Source organism: Epinephelus moara, chromosome 19 (assembly GCF_006386435.1).
Source record: "Epinephelus moara isolate mb chromosome 19, YSFRI_EMoa_1.0, whole genome shotgun sequence".
NCBI classification, from domain to species: Eukaryota; Metazoa; Chordata; class Actinopteri; order Perciformes; family Serranidae; genus Epinephelus; species Epinephelus moara.
In genome coordinates, this window is record NC_065524.1 from 2,896,817 (window position 1) to 2,917,155 (window position 20,339).

Here is a 20,339-nt window from a genome sequence, read left to right on the forward strand (position 1 = left end):
AAATAATAACTTTCACTGCTCAAAGATACTCACGTCTGGAAAACAAACCACTACAGCAGCATATTGAGTGCCAGGTGGCCAGCGCGCGCCGTTAAGCCCTTTTCACACAGAGCGCGCAAAGCGCAGACCTCCGCCGACGAACCCATTCATTGTGTATGTGCTACCACCAGCGCGCACCGTTATTGGACAGCGTATGGATACTCACAGAAAAGTGCCGCGAGAATAAAAAAAAAAAAGAAAAGAAATAAAGTCAGATTAAATATTCCTTCCGCAACAATTTTAAGACCTTTGAGTAATGAATTTAAGACCAATCTGAGACATTTCTAATGAATTTAAGACATTTTCAGGCCTTACTTTTAGATACATGAATTTAAGACTTTTTAAGACTTTTCAAGGATCCGCGGATACCCTGTACAACTATCAGAATGCACTGCACTGACCTTAATGCTCCTGCTGGTGGAGGACATAATGCAAGCTTGTCTGTTTTTCTACAAAAAACAATATGGTAGCCAGCTGGTAGAAAAAAATATCTAAAATGACAGTTTAAACAGTAAGCTAATATGTGTTTCTGAAGATCTTTTAGGCAAGAAATATGCAACACAGTAACGGAATCTTATCATACTTGATCAGCGCTGCTTAGTTGTACTGTTCGATCTGAGTTTGAGAGACGGAGAGATGGAGAGAGAGAGGTGCGGGTTTCCCTCTCAGTCCACTTTTACACTCTTTGTGTCTGTGATGGCCGGCATATGAAAATGCAGAAGTACAATTTGTGGTTCAAGCAACAGCCCTAGAGCCAGTGAAAATGCGCTTACATCATTAGGTGGATCAGAGCTAAGAAATGATGGAGGAAAATTTACCACAGTTTGTTACACATACTGCCACATTGTTATGATACAAAGCTGGTTGCAAATCAGCAAAGTGTCCCTTTAAACGTTTACTCAGTCTAACTGAGCAGTACCTTTATGCAAAGGATGGCAGCCTGCTTGGCCTCCTGGTTTTCCGTGGATGGTCCTCTGAGTCCTGACTGCTCTGCTCCACTCAACGTCAACCAGTTGACAAAACTCAACACTGCCGACTCACCGCTGACATGCAACAAAGAAGACATTTCAGTTTTATTCTGGGTTGCTCTCAGGATCGTCCTAAGAAATACACTTTTCCTTATTGTGGAAAGCCTGTCTCTTCTTCTAGGGATAATGAAGTACTTAATGTAACAAATAGGGAGGAACATGGCAGGAGTGCTGACACAAACATACATGACTGTAGCTATATCTGGAAAAATATTATACTGTGATACCTTGACAACATTTTTCCTGTTAGCCCCTACGATAAGTATGTCAAGAGATGGCAAATGAGATTTGTGCATACCGATTTGAAGGCGTTTCCTCTCTTTGAAGAGAAATTTTTCCATTTGGCTCCACAAAATCCTCCACCTGAGGCAACAAGCATAATGTTTGAGCACTGCACAGTAGATGGCAGCAGAACATGTAAGATGTGGTCTTTTTTTAACCAAACAGGAACTACAACCCACAGACTGTCTCTGCAGTGTTATCACAAAGCAGATATTATCACTGACAGAATGGAAAGTTGTGTTTAGAGTTTAAGAGTCCTGACCTCAACCATGGCTTTGGGCAGGAGCTCGGCTCTGAACAGCTGTAGCATGGAGTCCATGATGTTCTTCCAGCCCTCCCTCAGGATGTTGCCGTGCCGATGGGCTAGGTCAAACACTGTCTTGGCTGCTGTCTGTGCCTTATTATTGCTGCCAAACACTGTAGGAAGGTTTTCCACAGACTGCATGGGGAGAGGACACGCTGGCACTCAGTAAACAGGCATTCTAACACAGACACTGTATGTACACATTTTAACTGATATGATATGGGCTCTAGTTATAGGAGAGAATTTCATTTACATACAGTACATCACATGATTACTTTCACTAATTTTCAGTAGGTGTTAAAAAAATAGATTGTCTCTATTGTCCCAATGTGGTGCCTACTTATTATCATCACACATCTTATCTCACACAAATAGCCTTTGCTGCCAATATAAAGCTGCATCTGTCATGCACTGTAAACTGGCATTTTGACAGTGGCACTTTCCTTCTACAGCTGAAAGTAGGGGTGGGCGATATATCAAATGTACTTGATGTATCACAGCTTGTTCCAGGTGTGATGTATAAAATGACCAATGAAAAATCCCTCCTCAGTTGCTCTTCCTGAGGTTTCTACCTTTTTTTTCCTTTTTTTGGGGGGGGGGGGGTTCCTTATGTGCTGTGAGGGTCCAAGGACAGAGGGATGACGTATGCTGTAAAGCCCTCTGAGGCAAATGTGATTTGGGCTTTATAAATAAAATTGAAGTTGATTGANGGGGGGGGGGGGTTCCTTATGTGCTGTGAGGGTCCAAGGACAGAGGGATGACGTATGCTGTAAAGCCCTCTGAGGCAAATTGTGATTTGTGATATTGGGCTTAATATTGGGGGGGCAGTGTGTGATGGCTCATGGGGTGAAAAATCTATCTGGTTAAGTAACAGTGATGACCAATTACAGTTTGAACATGTAACATTAACCAATGCTGAAGATCTGATTTGACTCAAATATAAATTTCACTAGGCCACTATATACCTGAATATTCCTTGTCTGAGCCTCTATGAACAGACCCTGCCAGTGAACTCTGTCTCTGTGTCAGAGGTCTGGATGCTGAGTTGTTTTCCTCCTCCTTCCTTCCTTTCTGTTGCAGCTCCAAGTTCTCTTTCTCCTGTTTTTTTCCTCTTTCATGAAGCCATCATTACCAATATGTGTACGATTTAACTAGTCAGGCTTAGACATACTTTCCACATTAAATGTCTGCGGAGAGCTACGGTCACAGGAACGCGCACACGCGTACTATTCATAGTACAACCAAGGGGCTGCATCAGCCCCTAGGACTGATCCTTACAATGAGAACGTAGTATCAAGAGTATCGCTATTTTGCTGTCTATCTGCCCACCCCTAATTGGTAAAAGTGGACCACATCAGCACACAGGATGTTGTGGACTGCTTTTTCTGAAAGTGCCTCACCTCACTGCTTAGAGTGGTGAACTTGCAGAGGGAGATGATCAAATTGTCGAAAACATCACTGAAGCCATAGTGAGCTGCTATCATTGCACATTTCCTGCAAGGACAGAAAAACATACGATTATACACCTGAAATAAATAAAAGGTCCGATCTACTGTTGATTATGGGTCAATAAGACTGGAGACCAGAAACAAACAGAAATGATTAAAAGGCACTGGATTATTTGTACAATGTGACCATGTGCATTATTAACTTCATATTAATATTTCATTTATAAATACCATGGTTATCGTCTACACCAGTATATTGCAATGTGTGGTTTTCTTTCTTAACAAATAAAGTTCAGTTCTTCAACTGGCCTCTCATTTGCCCATTCTCTCTCACTCACTCATACACACACACACACACACACACACACACACACACCCCGCAGGAGCCAAACTTTTAAATCCTTATTCACTTATTCAAAGAATCTCGTGTTCCACCACTTTAGCCGCTGACTATTTTGAAGTAGTATACCTGAAGCCAGTGATGGCTTTCTGAATGATGTTGTCATCCAGGCTCTTGTCAAAGACGTAGGAGAGCGCAGCAATGGTTGGACCCCAGGTCATGGTGAACAAGTCATGGTCGTAGCTGCCGGGTGGCAGGTGGAGGAAAATGCCCTCAGGTGTGGCGCCACGGTGTAGCAACACACTCCATACATAGTTCTCCTTCACTAACCCTGTCTGCTCATCTGGCATCACAATCTCTTCATTCCTAAAGAGGAGGGAAAAAAACAACTCAGCTAGAACACCAATTCACTCAGATAGACAGGTGGATGGATGAATGGGTGAATATAACGACTATGTACAACATATTGATATATTTTCAAGCAAGATATACATTTAGATAACACTGTTTATATCAATATAGGGTCAAATTGCATTACATGACCCATGCCAGTGTGCATCTCTCCTCTCTCACACTCCCTGCACAGCTCTGCCTTACTCATTCACTCACAAGTTCTCCAGCAACACTTTTTAGAGCTGTACCCTGACGTGCACCTCCCCAGAAATGTAACTACATGTCGCAGCGACACAGACCTCCTGTCTATTTTTGTAAGCTTTTATTTACTTTACTTTGTAAGCTTTTATTTACTTTAATTTCACCAATAAAAAACAATAAATTGTGAAGATAATAAAGCCTCCACACAATACAGCATTTTAAGTCTTACATGTGATGTATCCTGGCTTTATGTGAGCAGAGGAAATCTCCGCTATTCGCCAAGCTAATTTATACAATGTAAAATGAAAAAAAAAGTAAAATAGCCTACGACCGAATCACAGCTGTGACGATATACAGTACAACATCACTCCCTCTCGTGTGATATTGCTTAATTATACTAAGATATGATATTGCTTAATTATACTAAGATATGAATAAGATATTAATTTTTGTCCGTATTGCCCGGCCCTGGGATGGATGGATGGATGGATGGATGGATGGATGGATGGATGGATAGATGGATAGATGGATAGATGGATAGATAGATAGATAGATATGGCAGCTTACTTTATAGCGTTGTAGATATCCTCCAACATGTCCTGGTCAAAGTCTTTGTTTCCATTCACTCCTTTCAGATTTTTCTTGAATTGCTGTTTAATGAATCAAACAGTGCAGTTAGCTGTGGAATATTCAGGCTTTTTCTCTGGAAGAAACTTTATAAAAACACCTCACATGCTTCTGGGAGAAAAGTAGAAAGTCATTTCTCCACCATCAATGTGTCAGTCAATACATCTCAACAAAGGAGCTTAGCTCAGACACCCAAGCCTCTGGCATTCTGTGCTTCATCAACTGAGCATCCAGCAGCCAACGATTAAAAGAACTTTTTTGTGGAAACACACTCACTATGTGTTATATAATATGGTTTAGTTGCAGCGTTAGGAAAACAGGGATTAGAGCCAAGAGCCTCCTGTAAATAAACATAACCACCCTGCGATGACTGACGACCTCAAGGTTTAGTTTTATGCCTTGACTCTACAGGCTTTGTCCTTCTGGCAGGTAAGAAGAGAGGAAACAGAAGCTGCTCTGCAGGGACACACTGAGAAATAAACACCGACACAGACACAGACTGAGACACAGAGAGCCAGAGAAAGCAAGAGACTACCTTATTTATCTATATCTATCTGCCACATCCATATCAGGGACTTAGGCGTGTGCACCACACATGCACGAACGCACACACAGTCACTCACTATCAGAGAGCAGCTCTTGCAGCAATTGCTAGTAAAGATAGGCAGCCAAAAAATAAGCAGGATGCTGTTTTTAATGACAAAATTAAGTTTATACAACTGACCTTATCTGTACCTCACTGAACACATGTCGTCTCATTGACAGATTCTTGGGAATAGGATCTGATTTACACACAGTGATGCTGAGCATAGTTTTTCCATTTCATAAATAACCCCACTGCCAACACATGCTGTGGTGAATACTACACATTGCAAGCTCCTCAGTAACTGAAGTGCTAGGCGGCACTTGGCCCACTCCAAACTATTGTGTGGGAGCCTCTGCCTGTTGTCTGCACCTGGAGGTCAATGGGCCTTCTTCACCAAACCGCAACTGATGTTTTGGGAATGTGTCAGGATAACTTAAACAACATACAACACCAGCTGTATAATGAGGTATGACTTGACTCTAGAAAGATAAGATTATTTCTACAGAGGATGTGTACATTAAAGAGAGTAAGACAGAGGGAAAAAGCAAGCAAGTGCTTGCTATTGTTTGTCAGTGAGAGTGGCCCACCCACAAACTGTTCACAAGCTGCCCTGGAGACTGTTTAGTCTTCAGCCACTGTCAATCAAAGACAGGAAAAACAGAGACAGAGCTGGCAGATGAAGAGAGTCTGTTAGGATGTGTTCACCTCTTAGGCGGACCCCCACTGCCTACAGCTGTGGGCTTTTTGAGCCACCAAGCTGCACCAGTGCAAATTCTAGCCACCACATTGGAATGTCCACTCATCAATACAGTGATATGTCCCAGTGAGTAATAGAAACACAGCTTTTTTCCTTGCCTGAATGAAATCTGCAAACTAACATTTGTTAAACACAAAGTACATTCTTCAGGGTTCCCACACATCTTCATGGACACAATTTACAAACTTTTCCATGACTTTTCAAGGATCCATAATTTGATTCCATGTTTTTTTCTTGCCCTGCTTGCCCCAGTATTTGTCAAACATTTTAGATTCAAACTCTTTTCAAACATAATTTCAGCTGGGAGAAAATAAAGAAACCTACACGATGGTAAACTAAACTTCACACATCAACACATATTAGAGCTACGCTATGTTAACAGCTACAGAAAATTAATTTGCTGTTATCTTACATTGTGTGGAAGATTATAGTAACAAATACAACAAAATTCCTTGACTTTTCCAAAACTTTTGATAGTTATGACTAATTCCATGACTTTTCCAGACCTGAAAAATGTGATTTTGAAATTCGATGTCTTTTCGAGGTTATCCATGACTGTGGTAACCCTGATTCTTTTTACCATGTTGTTTATCTTTTTACCAAGTTTTTATTCTGATGCAGCTTTGACAGGAACAAAATGTCCTGCTTGACAGAGCTACGTCAGACGGGAGAGGCAAATTCATTCTGACTCTTGCCTGGCCTCTATCTCACAGCACAGGTATTCCTGGTTGATGGCTGCTTATTTCTCGAAGCTCACACTATATTTCTCATTACATAACAGAATATTGAAAATAATCCCTGGTTCAGACTACACATTATTAGACCAGTTATAGCCTGAAGTGGCTGTCGTGCGGCGTTGGCTCAGATCGTGAATGGCAATGGGTGTCGTGCACGATAATCCATTGTTTTATCCAGTATAGGGTGTCAAAGTAAATGACAACCGACACCACATCTGAGATGCCTCACGATGTCCTGACAGAACGTCTAGCATGTTTGATTTTCTTTTGTCTTTCATGACTTCTCCCATCATAGCCGTCACTTTAACCAATAGTAACACAGTGCGTTCTGCTGCTGTGGACTACTGTACAGCATCGACACCCCAGCCTTTTTTCCTTTTTCCTTTAGGGATGTTACCACGATAGAGTAAAAAGGAAAAATGCTGGCATGAAAGAGGAGAGGCACTTCAGCAGCCCAGTGAGTACTGCCATTAGCATCAACCTGGCAAAGAATGTTATTTTTTCATAATGGAGAATTATTTGAAGGAATAAAATTCACAAATAGTGGCGGGTTTTTACTGACCACAACTGCAGAGGGTATCAGCTTAATTTGACAGCATTAGAAACGGGCCTTTATTTCTCATTCCTTCTGTATTTTTCTATTTTTATTTTTAATCTGCTCCTGTTTGCCCCATTTAAGTTAATGCATAACGTAATTTAAAACTCAACACCTCCTGTTTCTAAAAAGGCTTTTATTGTGAAACATTTGCAGGAACTTGTGGAGAATTCAGTGACTTGCATAGTTTGCATGTGATGCTTCAAATGTAGCTCCTGCCATCTGGTGGCACTTTTTACGTTACTACATTAACAGTTCAGCTTGGACATGAACAACCATAGTGACAGAAAGAAAAATAATAATAATAATAAAAACAGGACAAGAACAATCTGATGACATCACACACGTTGTGGAAGACAACCAGGTATGATTGGTTGTTGACCAATGTGTAGTTTGTCATGTCTGTCGGCCAAGTCACGAAAAAATTTTATGACTCAACAATCGCCTAATCTGGAGTGTTGGTGGCTTAGTGGTAGAGCAGGCGCCCCATGTACAAGGCTGTTGCCGCAGCGGCCAGCAGGCGCCCCATGTACAAGGCTGTTGCCGCAGCGGCCCGGGTTCGAGTCCAGCCTGTGGCCTTTTGCTGCATGTCTCTCCCTCTCTCTCTCCCCCCTTCACACTTCACTGTCCTGTCAATTAAAGGCAAAAAATGCCCTAAAAAATATCTTTTAAAAAACAACAAAAACAATCACCTAATCTGACACAGTGACTGTCACTGAACGGACAAAAATATCATGCAGTCTGAACCCGGCATAAAGCTTTTGCACATCAAGTCCGCATTTGTTGTATGCGTTTTTTTAATCAGCCAATAAAATCATTACGTACAGAAACCTTGCACACTAAGTCTGATGGTTTTTATTGCTCTATTTGTTGCAAAAATTCACAAAATGAGAAAAAATGCTGTCACTCTGCCTCTCGCTTTTTCCCTTTCATTTGCTTCTCTCCACTGGAGGTGTCTGCCTAGCTGTCACCTCTTTCTGCCCGTGTCTTGCATTTGGCAACGCATTTACCTGGAGGGGCTGAGCTGTCCTCCCTCTTGGTCTCCACACTGCTTGTCTGTCTGTCTCTCTTGTCACTCCTCATCCTCTATAAAAGTTTCTTCCTCATCATCATCATCCACCTAAATATTACTATCTGACCTGGTGAATGTAGGCTATCTGAGTAATGAAATGATACTGTCGTCCCATTCCTCTCTTTTGTCATGGATGTTTGTCACTACATCATCCTCACTGCTTCTTGGTCAACCAGCTCTCTAAAGGCTTTTGCCAAATGCAAAAAGAAAAAAAAAAAAAAAAAAAAGAAAAAAATTCAAACCTGTTCCGAAACTGACAGACCAAAGTTTCAGGGTCAGTGTGTAAGGGTGATTGGCACAATATGAGGTCGTATTTATTTTTAAAGCCGCAACAATTTCGGCCAAAATATATTAACTTGATGTGCAACGGCCTTGAGCATGTTAGTAGGGATTTTTCACTAGTCTTTAACTACCACCAGACTCTAACATCTCTGTGCCTTCATCTTGGTTTGTGCAGTACAGAGGCACACAGAAATGGAAAAATGAAAAGGTAAATTACCCAATCACACAAACAAACCTTTCCCAACTTCTCCCTGTGGGGACTGAGACAAGCAGACAGTTCAGGCTTTTTTTTTTTTACCAAGGCTTAACGAGAAGCACTTCTGTTAGTTGGGCCTCAACAAAATACAATAGAGGAGAACGTCATTTCATTCACGCTGCTTAAAGCACAAAACATGACATACGAAATACTCAGCACCGATCCCAAGAAGCAAAGTCACAGATCTAGGGACTACTTGTTCAGTAGTAAGGACTTCCACAGAAAACTGTGTGTGTGTGTGTGTGTGTGTGTGTGTGTGTGTGTGTGTGTGTGTGTGTGTGTGTGTGTGCAAGAGAGTTCACTTACCTCTATAGTCATGGGGATATTCTGCTTGCGGACATTGTGGTTGTGCTGGTCAGTGTTCAGCATGATGACAGCATAGGCCAAGGCAAAGCCTGCATCGTTGGTCATGAAAGGAGAGCCGTTCACTTTCTGTAAACACACGCAAACAGTACACACAATAAAATACACAATAAAGAGGGACTTCCAGATTGGCACAATGAGGGACTAGTCGCACTTCCCATTAGCTGAACAGTTTTGTTTCAAAAACATCCTCAAACAAGTTAAAATCTGTCCAGCTCACAACTTAACAATCATAACGCTCCCTGAGTGACTGACGATGGTGAAACCGGCGATTGTGCAGGAATAACATACACATAATAGGAATCCCAGAAGGAAAAGAGGGCCTGCGACCCCGGGAGTTTGCTGTTCAACTTCTCACCGATGTACTACCCCTTAAACAGAAGCCGCTAATCGGCTGTTGTCATCGTTAGTTCCTACAAGGTCCTGCCGAAGGGGAGCCTACTCGTTCGCTGATCCTGAGGCTCCACTACTATTACATCATGGAGGATATCCTATGAAAAGCAATTGATGTGAAGAACCTAAAATACCAGGGTGAGCAAATCCATCTCTCTCCCGACTACTCACCAACAGTGGTAAGATGCTGAAGACAGTTCACTCTGGCCAGGGATATCTAGCGTAACAAGCCAGGCGTCAGGTACAGTCTGCTCTACCCAGCGAGGCTTATCATCCTCCACAGCCGACACAACACTCAACAGACCGGAAGGCGGCTGTGGACTACGCAAAGCGTGACTCTGGGGCTCCCGAGACATAACGTCAATCAGCACATGACCGTAGAGGACTGTTTATATTTTCACTGACTCTCGTGTATGCTGCTGTTCTAGGTTGGTGTTATTTTCTCTGTTCATTCTCAACTTGTAGCTCTTCTTCAGATGTGACACCAGCCTCAAATGCACTGCCTATCCTTTACTAGGCGTACTTATTTCTAGGGTTCCTCCTTATCATGTTTGAAACGATTTTTGATAGTTTTCTACAATGTGAGCTGCCCTCTTATCACGTGTTTGCTTGTTTTTTATATTCATATAATTGAACCGCAGGGTTATTGGTGCTGTGGTAGAGTATAGCACTTAGGAAATATGTGCCTCAGTGCACCAAAGCTGCAAGACTGTCTGACCTGCTGTCTCCATCATTTGGGGATGGAGACCTGGCTATGGGAGTGGTTGTTGATGTTGTTCACCGTTTGTTGGGTGGGTTTTTGTATCTCTTTTTTCATTTCTTTTCTTTCTCCCCCTTTTTTTCTCTCCTCCACTTCTCTCTCTCTCTCTCTTTTCTCACTTAGCAATTGCTTGGGCCCCACATTCCAGTTTATACAGTTTAGATGGCTGATAGAGATCTGAGCCCGGATAGACCTAATTCCACAGAGTTTTTATCTTGGAATGTGAAAGCCATGAACAGCCCTGTCAAGAGAACAAAAATATTTGCTGATCTGAAAAAGTTAAAAGCAAATGTGGTTTTCTTACAAGAGACCAGCTTGCTTATTAAAGACAACCACAGGCTGCAGAATCAATATTTTGGCCTGGTTTTCCATTCAGGTTTTGACTCCAAAGCCAGAGGCATTGCAATTTTAATTGGTAAGACAATACACTTCTCCACCTCTAATGTTATTTCTGACAAACTGGGAGAAATTGAATTATTAATGGTACTCTTTGGCACACTCCTGTTATACTAGTGAATGTCTACTCACCCAATTCTGATAATACTGCATTTGCCAACAGCTTTTAAGTAAGATTCCCTCAGCCCCCACATTTTGATATTTGGTGGGGACTTAAATTGTGTCATTGACCCATCTTTAGACTGCTCTACTTCCAATATGATGTCTCCATCTGCCATGGCAAAGTGTTTTTCAGATTTCATGTCTCTGAATGGTTGTGCTGACCCTTGGGAGATATCTAAATCCCCAGTCTCATGAGTATTAATTTTTCTCACATATACATCATTCCTTTCATTGATCATGTTACTGCCTAAGGTTGCCTCATCTGAATATTTACCAATTATTTCTGATCACGGACCCTTGGCTCTAAATATAGTCCTATCTACACAACCTCGTACACCTCCATACTGTAGATTCAATTCTCTTTAGCTGTCTGATGGAAAATTTAGTGACGAAATCTCTGCCTCCATTGACTATTTTCTCGCTTTCAATCAAACAAGCTCCACCTCCTACTCCCTCCTATGGGAGGCACTTAAGGCCTATCTCAGAGAGCACATTATTTCTTAGTCATCATGTCTTAACAAGACCCATAAGGCTTAACTGGATGAACTTTCTAACGCTATACTTGAATTAGTATGCTATTAGTCCATCTCCTATACTATATAAAGCGCCTGAACCTCCAATCTGAATTAAACTCTTGTTCACTGTGGAGCGTTTGCTTCTGAGTTTACATGGCACACACTATGATGGTGATAGGGCAGGTCAGCTGCTGGCTCACATAATAAAACGCTGTGCTGCCTCCCAATTAATTCCACAAATTCTTGACTCCTCTAATAATTTGATGTCTGACCCCTGTGGTATTAATGATACCTTTAAAAAAAATTCTTCGGTCAGTTTCCATCAAACACTGTAAACATGATCCCGTTTTTGATGAATTAGTGACTCCCTCAGTCGCACCTGAGGTTGCAGATGGCCTTGATTCCCCTTTAACCCTGGAAGAGGTTGTTCAAGCTATTAGGTCAATGCAGAGCAGTAAGGCCCAAGGCCCCGATGGATTTGCTTCTGAGGTTTTTTTTTTTAAAAGATTCCATGCCAAATTGGCCCCTTTGCTTTTATTTATGTACAATGAATCCCTTGACAAGGCCTTACTTCCACCCACTTTGACACAGGCATCTATAGCTTTACTCCTCAAAAGAGAAAGGATGCAACTCTGTGTAGTTCTTACAGGTAACTAAGCCTCCTTAATGTAGATGTAAAGATACTGGCTAAGTTCCTTGCAGGGTGACTGAAGGCAGTCCTACCAGAAGTCATATCAGAGGAACAAACTGTTTTTTACAAAGGGACGATATTCATTCTTTAACATACGTTCATTCTTTAACATAATTCACTCTAAGAAGTCCTCTGCCTGCCCTGAAGTAGTTATCACGCCCAATGCCGAAAAGGCGTTTGATCACATCGAATGGGAGCATCTATTTTCCGTCCATAAGAAATTTGGCTTTGATAACAAGTTTTGCTCTTGGATTTGCCTTTTGTACACATCTACCAAAGCTTCCATCTGCACTAATGACACCTGCTTAAGTTATTTTGCCCTTGAACGCGGTACACGTCAGGGCTGCCCCCATCCCCTCTCCTGTTTAAGCTGGCGATTGAGCCTCTTTCTGCAGCTCTACGGTCTTCTACTTCCTTTGAAGGTGTGACACAAGAGGGTGGGAACATAGGCTATCCTTGTATGCTGACGATTTATTACTCTATATCAAAAATCCTGTTGCCTCTTTACCCACTATATTGTCAATTCTAGAGGATTTCGGCTCCTACCGATTTGCCTTTCCAGTGGTGTCACATATCTCAGTGTGAAGGTAACTCGCTCATTATCCACCCTTTTCTCCGCAAACTTCATTCCCCTTCCTCACTCAAATGAAATTTTTGTGTCTGCTCGACTCACGTAGCTTTTGCCCCCTACATACACTGCGTACCAAATTATTATGCAAGTTGCATTTTTGTGAATATTTTACAAACTATGTTAACAGTCATTTTCAAATTTGTTAAGAAGTCAGATTGTGACTATATTTCTGTGTGGTTAATATTATGCTTTTCAAAGTACTGTAGGCTGTGTTTTTAAATAAATGCAGAATCTACAGAAATGAGTGCGCTCAATTATTACAGTATGCAAGCTGGTGATAAGAGCATATACCTTATAAACTAGGCACCTTTGTAAACGTTTTATTTAACCCTCTGCAGTCCACAGCCGCGCCGGCGTGTCAAAATCACGTGACCGATTTGAGATGATGTAGCAGCAACACACGGCCTCACTGAGTCCCCGTTTCATTTTGTGTGGAAAGTGCAAACTTCAAACTTTGTACCACTTTTTAAATCGTTTTGATAGGCCATATAAAACCGGACTTATGATAAATAATAAACGCCATGATTTTCCTGAATATTGTTGTCACGTTTGATCCGCGTTTGGTGCAGGAAGAAACGGTAAAAACGGGCTGTTTGGCCTGACGAAAGTGCTGAAGGCAACAACAGCAAAAAAACAAAAATGACACCCCCTTTCCTATTGGTTGAAAAATTCACCACGTCAACCAATCACAAAATTGTATGGCAACACACATCATTTGTTGCTGGGGAAGAGGGGAAAGTTGTGGGAGTGACGGCAGCGAGAGAGACAGCGATCGCGATCATAGATAGAGTTGGGATTTGCGACATTTAGCGTGTTTGGAGTGTATAGTTAGTGTGTGGTGTAGTGTGTTTTGGAAGAGGAAAGAGGAAAATGAGCCTCCAACGACCGCACTGAGCGGTACTCGGAGGTCCGCACAGAGGAACGGACGGTGTGGCAGGGCACGCCCACCAGGTCCGGATCTCCGCTGCTCCAGGTGCACAACAGGAGGAGTGACACTCCTCCTGTTGTCCTCCTGTTGTGTCCTCCTCCTGTAGTGTGTTGTGGTCGACAGGAACTGTTTTTCAGAGTGGCACAAATAATTTGTGTGGCATCTGATTGTTTTGTAAATAGTTGTTCAAAAAACGCCTGAGGCATTGCTTGGATTTTAATGTAAATAGTTATATATAACGTTGTTGTTTGCTAAATTAGGACATATGTTTTTGAAGTTTACAATTTATATTTCTATTCTAAGTTACAAAAATGGTTCTTTAGACATGTTTGTGGTTTTCACAGTAAAAAATCTAACTTTTTCCTACTCGGATTTTATGTTTTTTGTGTGATTTTAGGTCCAGTGTGTTAATACAGTATGTCAAAATGAAAAAAATAACTGTAAAGTCACACAGGTGAGGTTGTGCTGAAAAGAATGATACCAAACAAGGCAAGGTAAACAGTTTTTTAAGGTGAAATTTAAAGGTAAAATGAAAAGTAGTCAAGAACGGCCAATTATCCCCTAGACCAACTGTTGTTTGATACTGTATTCAAACTTAAAAAAACAACAGTTTTCTTTACAATTGTATACAAAATAAACCTTTTAATGTCTTTGAAACATTTCAGATATTAAGTGTTTCTCTAATGTCCAATATAACTTCCTTTCCTTTCAATGAGGATCAGAAGTCGGTCAACTGATTTAGTTAGGTTTCTGATGACTTCTCTGCTGACGCTGTGTGCTGCACGTTGTATGGGTTTCCAAAGCTGGTCTTTTGAGCTGTATTGCTTGCAATCACTGTAAATCATCTTCTTTATTATTGACCACAAGTTCCACCATGGAAGGAAATTTGTCTTGAACAAAGTGTAGTACCCCTCAGAATTCACTTTTACACCATCTTGAACCCGGAAAGGACCAACAAGTTCATCATCAACAATGGCACCCCAGAAAACAACACCACCACCGCCTTGTTGACATCGCAGTCGAGTTGGAGCGGACACTTGAAATTCAACCAGATGCCCACCCATCTGGTCAAGGTCAAGATCAAGATAAACTTTATTGTCCACAAGGGAAATTTGGCTTGGGCTTCCACCCCTGCTGCAGCCACAAAAAACACATACACCAAACAGCGACTAAAATATACAAAAGACATGGGCGGGACCCAACAGTAACAGTGCGTCAATAGTGATCCTATCTATTTCAATGCCTAATTTAACAGTTTAATTGACACAGGGACAAAGGAGTTTTTAAATCTGTTCAAATTACACCTGGGTAACCTGTAACTCCTACCAGAAGGCATTAGTACATACTTATCATGTAATACGTGGGTTGCATCACTAACTACCTTATGAGCCTGTCTTAGAGAAGCCTGTTCATAGATGGACTACAGAGAGGGGAGCTGTCTTACTCCTATGATCTTCCCTGCAGTCTGCATCAGTTGGGCCAATTTGGACCTCAGTTGCTCTGAGAGATTACCAAACCAAACTGTGATGCCAAATCTGACAAGGCGTTCCAAGACTGCTCAATAGAAGACTACCATAAATTTTTGGTCAACACCATGAACACTGAGACGCCGAAGAAAGTGCAGCCTTTGCTGTAGTCTACTACAGAGGCGTTCACATGTGTATTCCACGTTAATGAGTTGTCAATACAGATGCCCAGATATTTAAATGAGACCTGGGAGATGGTTGCGTCATGAATGACCACAGGCCTGTGCTCACCAATTCGCCTAGGATCAAGTATCATCTCCTCTGTCTTGTTATTTCGAAATCTCCTTCTTTTTCCCATTTATTTTTGATATAGTCTGTGGAGTATGATTTTTTTGTTAAGAGACCTTTGTACAATCTTGAAATAGCACCTTTAGCAGATTCACACGAGTATGACCTTAGGATTTCTTTTAGTATTGCAACTTCCAGATCTATTGGATGTTTTTTATTGCATTTATCAAAAAAATTACGTAATTGCAAGTATCTATAAAAGTCCTGTTGTTCTAAAGAAAATCTATTTTTAGAGTCTGGAAGTCTTTTAATAGTCCCTTATTTGTAAGTGAATAGAACGTTGTAGTCTCTTTGCCTGTCCAGGTTTTAAATCTGAAGTCTAATTGATTGGGTTTGAAGTCTGGGTCATATGCATACCATCTGATTATCCATAATTTATCCAGTAATTTATATTCTGTTTTGATTGTGTTCCAGATTTTAAGTTGGGACTTCAGGCATGGATTTTTCAATTTGTTTATTATTTGTTCTACTTCCTTATTACCTAACACTGCTTGAATTGGGAGATCTGTAATTAAAGTCTTTTCTATATCCTTCCATCTTGCATTATACTCCTGATTACATAAATTTAATAAAGGCTTGATCTGTGTTGAGTAAAAGTAATTTCTCAGATGTGGGACTGCCATTCCGCCTTCTTTTTTTGGGAGTTGCAACGTTTTGAATCTTACTCTCGGTTTTTTCCCTTGCCAGATAAATCTCGAGAGAATTCTGTCCCACTCATTAAATTGCTGAGGTTTAATTTCAACAGGGAGAGCTTGAAACAGAAACAGGATTCTAGGGAGGATATTCATTTTAATGGTTTCTATTCTTTGTGTTAAACTCATAAATGGGTTGGAATTCCATCTTAATATGTCTGCTTTTAACTTATTTAGAAGTGGGTTGTAGTTCATTTTTTTAATTGTGGTTATTTCTTTTGGCAGCAGTATTCCAAGATATTTTATTGCCTCTTGGTCCCATCTGACGTGGAATCTGTTTTGGACCTCTATTGGTGGGCTGTAATTTAGTTTTAAAATTTGTGTTTTTTGGATATTTAGTTTATATCCCGCATATTTACCAAATTGTTCTAGTAATTTAAATAATTCAGGGAGAGATTTAGAAGGTTCAATTAGGTACACCAAAATGTCGTCAGCGTACAGCACCACCTTGTGTTCATCATTATTTATGTTAACACCTTTGATGCTGTCTTTCTGCCTGATCCATTGGGCTAGCGGCTCTATGAAGAGTGCAAAAAGAAGCGGTGACATTATAATTGCATTAATAAAACTACCATGAAAGCCAAATTTCTCAAGGACCCTGTACAAGAACCCCCAGCTAACCGAGTCGAAGGCTTTTTCTGCATCCAAACTGACCAATAAAGCCTGTAATTTTTGTTCTTGAATATGGCTTAGTACATGTAGTGATCGTCTTATATTGTCATGTGTTTGTCTCTGTGGGACAAATCCGGTCTGGTCTGTATGGATGAGCTGGGGGAGAACTTCCTCGACTCTTCTTGCAAGAATTGATGTGTATAATTTATAATCAATATTAAGAATTGAGATTGGTCTAAACGAGCCGCATTCTAATGTATCTTTTCCCTCTTTGGGTATAAGTGATATAGTGGCCTCCTTCCATGTTGGAGGAATCCTTCCTTCTTTTAAAGCTTTATTGAATATATGAAGGAGGTATGGTTTTAGTTCGGTCCTGAAGGTCTTGTACCACTCAGATGAGAATCCGTCTGGTCCTGGTGACTTGTTGGTTTTTAGCCTGGAAATGGCTTTGTTTAATTCTTCCTCTGTTATTTCTGCCATCAATTTATTATTTTGCTCCTCATTTAAGATAGGTAATTTCTAATATTTTGTTCCTCCTCTAATTGTGGTTGAGAATATAGTTCTTTATAATATTTTTGGAAGGCTGTTTGTATTTCCTCTCTTTTATATACCAGGTTCTTTGTAATTGGGTCCCTGATTTTGTGTATAGTGTTGTCTGCTTTTTGTTTTTGTAGTTTTCTCGCTAACAGTTTTGCAAATTTTGAGCCTGTCTCGTAGTACTTTTGTTTTGTATAGATCATCTTTTTTTGCGTTTCTTGAGTGTACCAGGTGTTTATCTCCTTCCTAATTTCCTTTAATTGTAACGCAATATTCGGGGTTGTGTCCTTTTTGTGTTTTGTCTCAAGCTCTCCCAGTTCTTTAGTTAATTTTGCTAGTCTCTCTTGTCGTTCTTTCTTTTTGTTTGCACAATATGAGATTATATTCCCCCTTAAAACAGCTTTTAATATATCCCATACCAATTCTGAGGTAACTTCTCCATTGTTATTTTCTTGTAAAAACAGTTCTATTTCTTTCTTTATTTGTGTTTTAAATTGCATATCGTTAAGAATACTTGAATTTAGTTTCCATAAGGTATTTCTTGGGCTGTTGGTTATTTGAATTGTTAGCAAGATAGGGGCGTGGTCCGACAAGTCAATATTACCATGCTCACACTGATGTACTCTATGACGATCCCTCTTATAAACAAAAAAATAATCAATTCTCGAGTACACATCATGTGGATAAGAATAATGTGTGTAATCTCGTTCTGTTGGGTGAACATCTCGCCATAGATCAATCACCCCAAGTTCCGACATGAAAATCTTTATTTTTTTATGAATTGCAGTTTGTGTGAAAGTTTTCAAGGAGTCTAGCCTTGGATTCATTTGTATGTTCAAATCCCCTCCGCATATAAGAATGCCTGTCGCATCAGACATCAAGTCAAATATTTTTCTGTAGATTGCTATGTTACTGCCGGGTGGAATATAAACATTCAGTATCGATACTTCAGTACCCTCTATTTTCCCTGAGACCAGCACACTATTGAATATTTTTAATCACACCTTTTTTAACTTTACTGAAGGGTTTGATGGCATGGTGTGAAATATCAACTAACCATGCTATCAATGACATCCTACTCAATATTCTATGATTGTCTGAATTTGTTTTGTTTTTGTGCATATATAAGTCACTGTTAACATTTCTTTATCTCACTTTTGGTTCACAGACACCAAGAACTGAGCCAGAGTGGAAAGCCATTGCCAAAGACTTCCATGACAAGTGGCAGTTTCCACACTGCCTGGGTGCAGTGGACGAGAAACACAATTTCATTCAACCTCCTGCCAACAGTGGAAGCATGTATTACAACTACAAGTCCCGGTTTTCCATCATACTCATGGCTGTAGTTGATGCAAATTATAAGTTTGTTTATGCAAGTGCAGGAACCCAGGGCAGAGTGTCGGACGCTGGCGTGTTTGCACAATCAGACTTGAGAGCCGCAATGGACAAAGGCCTACTTAATGTCCCCCCTGATGACGCACTGCCCAACACTGATATCTTGATGCCCTACATGTTCATTGGAGATGAGGCCTATCCACTCAGAGCAGACCTCATGAAGCCTTACCCCTTCCGAAACCTGAACAGGAGTCAGAGGCTCTTCAATTACTGTCTGTCTCGGGCTCGACGAGTAGTGGAAAATGCCTTTGGAATATTAGCCAATCGCTTCAGAGTTTTCAGAACAACTATTTCCCTAGATCCAGACAAGGTCATGAACATCATCTTTGCATGTCTGTGCCTGCACAACTTCTTACGTGACAGAAGATCTGATGCTTACTTGCCACCTGCCTATGTGGATTCAGAAGATGCCAACCATCAGCTGATTGAAGGTGCATGGAGGAGAGAGGGCATACTACAGCCTGCACCAGTGGGGAGAGCAAGAAATCCCTCTGTTGAAGCGAAGAGGCAACGAGACAGACTATGCCAATACTTTGTGTCACCTGCAGGAAGTGTTTCATGGCAGGAGGGCATGGTGTAAGCTTAAAATCAGGGATGCAGGAAGTAGGGGTGCTGAGGGGGCTGTAGCACCCCCTACTGGCTGTAGCTGCAAGGCAAAACTGTTGACTAAACAGATCGATAAAAAAAACATTTATTTTTTGAGTGTAGCATTTTAGTGTAAACTGCCTGAGAAACATGGTTATGTGTTAAACGGTTGAAATCCTTTGTTATTTTTTATATTTCTTTTCATTACATAACATCCATTGTATTTTCTGTGTATCTGATGCATAAATGCAGACAGGTTAGATGTGTAACTTGTTATCTGTCTCTCAATTTCCTGCCTCACTGGTTACAGGATGTAAGAATTTATTATTTCATTTAATAAATGTACAGTTGCAATCAAAATTATTCAACCCCCATTGCATATTAGGCTTATTGGCAAAATGTACAATTTTTCAGCTGTTTGCAATAAACAAAGTAGACAAGAACAGTTGAAATAGTTTAATAAAACTAATATTACCATAGTTTTTATCCAAATTCAACACAAAATGCTACTTTTAACCACTACTGCAGTCTCAAAATTATTCAACCCCCTGTTTCAAGCACACCTGGTGCAACTAATCAAGGGCTTCATTAGTTTAGGTGTGCTTGAGATAGAACACATAAATACCTGGACTGGCTAGGGGTTTGTTGAGAGTGACGTTTGATTTCATGTTAGAAATATGGCTAAGTCAAAAGAATTGTCCAGAAAGTTCAGAGAAGAAATCACTGCCTTGCACAAACAAGGAAAAGGATACAAAAAGATAGAAAAAGCTCTGAATGTTCCTAGAGATACAGCTGGAAGCATAGTTCGCAAGTTCAAAGTTAAAGGAACAGTGGCTACACTACCTGGACGTGGCAGAAAGAGGAAACTATCAGCGGCTGCCACCAGATTCCTGAGGAGGCAAGTGGTCAAAAACCCTC

General features: G+C 40.7%; 1 protein-coding gene across 7 annotated transcripts in view; it reads right to left on the reverse strand.

The window, feature by feature from the left end:
* Nucleotides 1-20,339, reverse strand: part of gbf1 (golgi brefeldin A resistant guanine nucleotide exchange factor 1) — a 238,024-nt gene that overhangs the window by 41,378 nt on the left and 176,307 nt on the right. For all 7 annotated transcript variants that reach the window (XM_050070669.1, XM_050070665.1, XM_050070663.1 and 4 more), the window contains 7 exons: nt 9,254-9,379; nt 4,603-4,685; nt 3,571-3,807; nt 3,054-3,147; nt 1,612-1,788; nt 1,366-1,430; nt 959-1,082 (listed from right to left, as the gene is read on the reverse strand). In XM_050070669.1, the coding sequence (XP_049926626.1) occupies nt 959-1,082; nt 1,366-1,430; nt 1,612-1,788; nt 3,054-3,147; nt 3,571-3,807; nt 4,603-4,685; nt 9,254-9,379 (906 nt within the window). The remainder of the gene's footprint in view (nt 1-958; nt 1,083-1,365; nt 1,431-1,611; nt 1,789-3,053; nt 3,148-3,570; nt 3,808-4,602; nt 4,686-9,253; nt 9,380-20,339) is intronic.